Source organism: Chionomys nivalis, chromosome 7 (genome assembly GCF_950005125.1).
Source record: "Chionomys nivalis chromosome 7, mChiNiv1.1, whole genome shotgun sequence".
NCBI lineage: Eukaryota > Metazoa > Chordata > Mammalia > Rodentia > Cricetidae > Chionomys > Chionomys nivalis.
Window position 1 is genome coordinate 76,275,989 of NC_080092.1, and position 7,017 is coordinate 76,283,005.

Genomic DNA, 7,017 nt, shown 5'->3' on the forward strand with positions numbered 1-7,017 from the left:
CTTTTATTAAGTACATTAAGGCTCTGGGTTCCAGGGGCCACAATGGTGGGTGCTCTGCTCTGGCGTGGTAGGTACCATTGCCTGAGAAGGAAGGAAGATTTAAGGGGTCCATGGGTTCACAGAACATCCCAGCAAGGGGGCACCCACCCTGATGACCATGTTGTCATTTGCCTCTGTCGAAGTTGAACTCCAGTTTGAGGCAGCAATCCCCTCTGGAAAGCTTGGCGGCTGGGGTGTTTGAGACTCCCTACCTGCTGCTGCTGCATCCTCAGCTGCAGAGGGACAAGAAGAGGGTCCAGACTCCAGAAATAAGGAGGAAAGTTCATTTTCTCGCCTCTTGAGAAGGCAGATCTCGCAATCAAACCTGTGTCCTCCACATTGCTGCTATCATCCCTCAGCATCTTGAGGAAAAACCAAAACCTACTGCTGAGTCAGAAAAGAGGCCTGGGTGTCCAGCACTGGAAACCACCAGGGATTAGGGACAACTTCTTAGACAGCACTCACAAATCCAAACTCAAATAATCACCTCACTCTTGCAGGGCACAAGCCAGCAGCCCAAATGTTCTTCCCCTGACTCTTTCCCTAAACTGAAGGGGCCCCTTGCTTCCTCTCTCCTTGTGGAGATTCTACAGCAACACCCAGGAGAGGAATGGGGGCCAGGAGGGCAGCAGGCAGAGCCAAAGCCTGCACAGCTTGGGTCTTAAAAACAGTCTTGGTCTATGGCTTTTCCATAAATAAAACTGCCCCAGCCCACAGCTCATGTGTCCTTTTGGACCCTAATTTATATACTACAGAAAATCATATACCCACCTCGACATGCTTCATAACGTTGTTATTTATGGCGGGGGAGGAGTTTTTTTTTCCTGAAGACTATATTTATTACAGGTAAAACTGATAGCAGACTCCACACGTCCAGCAAAACAGGGACAGGTGCTTTACCCTAAATGTGGTTCATTTAGCATCTCCCTGGCAGGTCTGGGGAGCTCCCTTGACTTTCTCAAGCATCCAACCCCTACTTAGAAGAATTTGCATCAGATTTTTGTTTCCCCATTTAGATACTATGGAAAAAAACAGGTCTTCACGCTGCTTGGTTCGGGATCTGCTGGGCTGTCTCTCTCCAAGAGCGTGGGTGGAATTGAAGGGGCCGGCTGGGCGCCCGCATTGATCTTTAAAAAATCATTTTGAAATCGCCATAATGTGAAGAAATATGGCGCTTCGCCCTCGTATTTCACACGTAATGACACGAGATGGCTTCATTTGGAAAGACAAGCGGGCGCGAATGTGTTGTGCGCGCATGGAGTGGATCCGCAGCCTTTTTACTGGGCAGAGGGGGTGGTGGCCAAAAAGATATAACACCAAGTTAGAAAGGGTCCACTTTTTTTTCCCCCAAAAGGAGGGTAGGGTAGGAGGAGGTCATGGCTCCAGGAGCAGTCTGCCTAATAAAAGGTCCAGAGTCAGAGAACAGTCAAGAAATCTGTCCCTAGTCCTAACCCGAGGAAACCGAGCCTGTCTAGGGGCCGGGCTTCCCAGAGCCTCACACCCGGGAAGACGTCAGCACCCAAGTAGAAGCTGCAGAGGCAGTAGCTGGGAGACCCGCCAGGAAGCCAGCCAGTGGCCTCGGGGGAGTCCCTCCATAGGGCCGCAGAATAGCTGCTAATAAAATGCACTGTTTGGAAGCTCCACGAGAGGATTGGAGGAGGGGGAGGCTTCGGGTAGGGGGAACAGACTGCTCCTGGGGACTCCGCTGTACTATGTTGGCATTTGGACGTTTTCCAGAGCGGCAGTTCTGGACGAGAAGAGCTGGGAATTTAGCTTGCCTCCTTCCGCTTTTGGAAGGAAAGGAAAGTAACCCGGTGTCCCTTACTGTGCTGTCTGGGGACCCTGTCCGCATCTCTGGAGAGTTCCTTTAATCATTTCTCACATTAACCCCCTCCTCTGGACAGTTTTACGGTCTCAGAGGAAGGACAGAAGAAATGGCCGTGGACCTCATCTCTTCCTAAAGGCCCAAGAAATTTCACGGAGTTAAATAAGACTGGTTAGTCGCGTGAAACTCTTTCATAGACCAGTTGCAGGGTCTGGTGAGTCCCTTTGGCCTTAGGCAGGCTCTAATTTCAGACCAGATAATGATTCTTTGGACACTGGCCCCATTGAATTTCCCTTTCTCCTTTCTTAGCTCCTGAAGGATCAAGAGAAGAGCCTAGTCATGTAAATCTCCCCAAATTGTGCCCTGAACCCCCTCCGAAGAGGATAACTGTCCTATAAAATACCCAACTTCTTCCCCATCCTTTTACTTCATCTCCTGTGGGTCGCTGTGCTGCTGTTGTTTAATAAACATCTCTGTCAAGGGGACGGAGGACAGGAAATGAGGGCCTGCGGGGTGGAGGTGGAGGTGTTGGGGGGGTGACAAGACTACCTCCTCTTTAATTACCCTGTCGGGTCTCTCCCGCTGCTCTGAGGCTGGGGCGCTCTCCCTCCCTGTATGCAGGTCCTCCTCCCCCTCCCTCTCCAACCCGCCTGGGGAGAGGGCTCCGCAGCCTCTGTCCCTCTAGAGGCAGCCTGCCGCTTGCCTCCGCCTCTCCTCCGCCCCCATCGCCCCATGTTGAGAACCCCCCTTCCTGCAAAAGCGGGAGGGGCCCCGGGCGGCCCGGCAGCTCCGGCTGAGGTTACGTGGCCGCCGGAGCCCTGACGTGATAGCACATTGCATCAGCATAAAACAATCCATCCTGGATATGGAATGCGGTGAGGACGGATGACAGCGAGAGCGCAGCCCCCTCGCCCGATTGATTTATGTCGGAGCTGACGCTTTATCAGGCAGTCCGCAAAACTTTGACCAATCATTTTGCAAGAAGCTCCGAGTCGGGCTGCTCCACTGTACTTTGTTGGCTGAGAAGTTAAGCAGGGGGTGGGGGTGGGAGGGTGGGGGTCTGGGGGGGTCGCGTCCGAAAGCCCTCTACACCGGGTCCGTGTGCCACCTCTCCCTGCTTGGGCGCCGAGGCGCGAGCGCTTCCCTTCCCCCTGCGAGCGCGCGGATAATGTCTGAGAATGTCCATTTCTGGGACGCTTAGCAGCTATTATGTCGACTCGATCATAAGTCACGAGAGCGAGGACGCGCCTCCAGCCAAGTTTCCTTCGGGCCAGTACGCGAACCCGCGGCAGCCGAGCCACGCCGAGCACCTGGACTTCCCCTCTTGCAGCTTCCAGCCCAAAGCGCCGGTGTTCGGCGCCTCCTGGGCGCCACTGAGCCCGCACGCGTCGGGGAGCCTGCCGTCCGTCTACCACCCCTACCTGCAGCCCCAGGGTGCGCCGGCGGCGGAGAGCAGGTACCTCCGCACCTGGCTGGAGCCCGCGCCGCGCGCGGAGGCCACCCCGGGGCAGGGCCAGGCGGCGGTGAAGGCGGAGCCGCTGCTGGGCGCGCCGGGGGAGCTGCTCAAACAGGGCACGCCCGAGTACAGTTTGGAAACTTCGGCGGGCAGGGAGGCTGTCCTGTCTAATCAAAGAGCCGGCTACGGGGACAATAAAATTTGCGAAGGAAGCGAGGACAAAGAGAGGCCGGATCAAAGTAAGTTATAAAAAAAAAAAAAGTGAGGAAATTTCCCGCCCCCCCCCCCCCAGGCTGCCGGCCAGGCCTGGAGGAGGGGAGGGGAGAGGCCATAAAGCGGACAATGTGAAGGGACAGCGCGCCGGGGGACGCAGGGCTAGAGGGGGTGAAAGGAAGAGGAAGGAAGGGACCGGGATAGGAAAAAGCTGTGTGCCATGGAGCGAGGGGGTGGGGGACACACAGGCCGCCCCCACTCTTCCTAGTGGCGCGTGGACTGAGCCTCAAGGATCAAGTCTCATGAGTCCTTCTTCTTTCTCCCTCACGCTCTTGCTGGAAAGGGGTGGGGGGAGCTGGGACAGTGGCTTGAGGAACGAGGGGGCCCGGGCCGGTGGCCAGCGTGACCGAGAGCCCGCGCGGGCACGGGCCGCAGCACACCCGGCAGAGCCGCCTGCGCCACGCGCAGACGGTCCCCGCCGGCCAAGGGGAAGGGGGAGGGGGCTCATTAGGATTTTATTTGCGATGCAACAGCTTGGCAGAGGATTGTTCCTTGCAGATCTCACGCAGTAGCCGCGTCGGGTCGGCTGCCGGCGCCGGGAGGGGCGGGGGAAGCCCAGGACGCGGTGACGGAGCCCCCTCCCCGGTGCGCCGGCCCCTCCCCGGGAGCCTTCCCTCCAGGGTTCTCCGCCCTCCTAGGGCATCCTCGCCAGGGTGGCCGCTTCTCCCTCTGCGGTTCCCAGTGCTCTCGGCGGGGCTCCGGAGCACTAGCCCGGACAGTTTGCTTCCCGGAGAGTCTGAATCACTTGCTAAAGTCAGGGCCCACCTCCAGAATGGAGAAGATCTCCCGAAGGGATCTGGGGGAGGAGTGTGGGGGGGAGAGGACTGTGTAGGGGCAGAGAACTCTACCCTTGGTGGAGAGTTTCTTACCACCTCCCATTCCTAAAAGCATCCCTTGCTAAAAAGGAAGAAAAAAAAAAAAACCCAAGTGGAAAGCGCTGCTGGCTGAGAGAGGATTCTTTTACTTTTTTTTTTTTAAGGATGGGAAAAGCAAACCGGTTGGGGGCTCTTAGTTCCCAAACAATTACGGACAGATTGACAGTTCAAGTCCTCACCTCTTACTCTTTTGGGCAAGTAGTGTAGTTCTTGCTTGCCCTGTCAGATTTCCCACCAAAAGAGTGGCCAATGGGTCCTCCGTGGGCATGCTTGCTCTCTGAAAAGTAAGGAGAGACCCCTGCTGTCCCTATACCTCCAACCTGCCAGGTTGAGTCATTAGAAGCTGATATCCGGGAACATAGCTCTTCCCTAACCTCCTGAAACACCCAAACAGAATCCTCACCCCATGGCCCCAAACTCGTCCTGGAAAGCCCATTACTGCTCAGCAGCCATTTGGCTAGGATCAATTATTAACAGTTTTTTTTTCCTCTTTCATATTTAATGTGGCTTCGGGTCCTATCCCAGGCAATCACATTAAGGAAATAGCGCTGCAAATTGGTAAGACACGCTACTTAGTGTAGGATGAACTGAATTTAAAAATATTCACGGATAGTCAGGGCTTCTCGTTTGGGGGGGGGAAGCTGGTAGAGTGGATGTTATTTGTAATAGGCTCTGCTTTGGGGGGGCAACTTTCTTGAGTCCCAGGGTCTAGGGAGAGATGCAGGAGAGAAAAAGAAAAGCCTGCACGTTATTTCCTTGTTTTGCCCTCCTCCACCCTGTCACACTCTTCTCTGCCTCCCCATAGGGTAGGTTAGAAGGTCTTAGTAAGCTGTGGAGGGCTTTCTGTTACCCCGCCTCATCTCCGTCTCCCCACCTTGGGGCTGGAGCAATTTTGTTTCCCGGTTTCCCTGAACTTGTGTTAACCAAACTGTGAGCTGAGTAGCAGAAAGAAGAGGCTATTGCCACCATAAGTTATCTGGGAGCCCCGGGGCTCCCCTGTCCACCGGCTGCAATTGATAGATGGTTGTAATTGGGTTTCTTGTGAGTTGGGAGTGTGCTGTGGCGTTCGTGGCTGTAAATGCGACTCTTATTTGTGGTGTGTGGTGATGGGGAGGGGTATCATACAGACTCACATGCCTGCTGCCTTCTGACTAGAGCTGAAAGATTGCTACCCAGGCAGGGTTTACTGGGACTGGGCTGAAGGGCCAAGAGATCTCTTGGCTGGGGCTGAACAGGACTCCTTTCCCTACCCAATTCTTCCTCTTTTCTCCCAGACCTAGAGCCAAGATCAGCCACCTTTAGTTGGTAGCGTGGCTCTAGCTACACTGACCTCTTCTGACCTGAGTCCAGGTCTGTCTGGACACAAGTAGAGAAAGCTTGAGAGCCTGGGGCAGTGGAAGCTTTGGAGATGCTGAGGTGGTTTGGCTCTATCCTTAAAGGGCTGTTTACCTGGAGCTGTCTGTGTTAACTCCTGGCCCACCGAGGGGTGCTTTCTGGGATCTTGAGGGCCTGGGTGACTTTCTAATGCAAGATGGGGAGTAGAGATGGAGCGCACCCTCTTGGTCTGGGGCCCTTCACCCCTTCTTTCCTTTGATTCTATCGCTGCTTCTCTTTCAGCCAACCCTTCTGCCAACTGGCTGCACGCCCGCTCTTCCCGGAAAAAGCGCTGTCCCTACACCAAATACCAGACGCTGGAGCTAGAGAAGGAGTTTCTGTTCAATATGTACCTCACCAGGGACCGCAGGCACGAAGTGGCCAGACTCCTCAATCTGAGTGAGAGACAAGTCAAAATCTGGTTTCAGAACCGGCGGATGAAAATGAAGAAGATGAATAAGGAGCAGGGCAAAGAGTAAAAGACCAGCCCCACCCTTCCCTACCTCACTCGGATTATTTATGTGGTGGCTGCCAGGCCACTGCTGTCTGGGATGTATCCAAGTGAGTGGGGAAGGGCATCTCCTCTTTAAAGTCCCTCATTTACCCCTGGAGCCTGCCTCCCCTCCCTTGCCTATCCCTGTTTCTCTCTCTTCCCCTTGGGTGTCAGGAGGAAGTTTTGTTAAGTTAGAAGCTAGCTGTAGTTGGTTCCTAGGAAAGTAATGAGCCTCAAAGAAAGAGAACCCGAGTCAAGCTCCTAGCATCCCTGCTAATTTTTAACTGGAAAACCCCAGCCCCCCCCCTTTTCCAACTACCTGCCTGTTCCCTCCCTGCACCTATCCCCCAACAGATGCCCCAGGACATAGAGTTGGGGGTCCACACTGATAATGGAGAAAGAAAGTTACACCCTCTGTGCAGACATTGTTCTCCGAGCCCAGCTGGGCAGTCCCAGAGCCAGGCAGGTTCTCCCCCTGACACAGACACACACAGGATGAGGTCTGGAGGTGAACTCCTGAATGAGGCACTGCAGTCCAGAGTCTCCACATCCTTGTACTTATCCCTATGGAACTGCCAACTCCACCCCAGGTCTTGGGGGGCTGTGGGCAGATGGGGCCAGCCCAGTCCCCAAGCTGCTGTGAGCTAGAAAGGGCGAGAAAAAGGGCAGGCAATGGTTTTCT

At 54.8% G+C, this 7,017-nt stretch overlaps 1 protein-coding gene across 1 annotated transcript; it reads left to right on the top strand.

Annotated features, from left to right (window-relative positions):
• Positions 1-3,042: 3,042 nt before the first annotated feature.
• Hoxb9 (homeobox B9) lies at positions 3,043-6,321 on the top strand. The gene is made up of 2 exons (XM_057775159.1): positions 3,043-3,559; positions 6,086-6,321. Exons 1-2 carry the CDS (start codon positions 3,043-3,045, stop codon positions 6,319-6,321), a joined length of 753 nt encoding a protein of 250 aa, XP_057631142.1.
• The last annotated feature ends 696 nt before the right edge of the window (positions 6,322-7,017 follow it).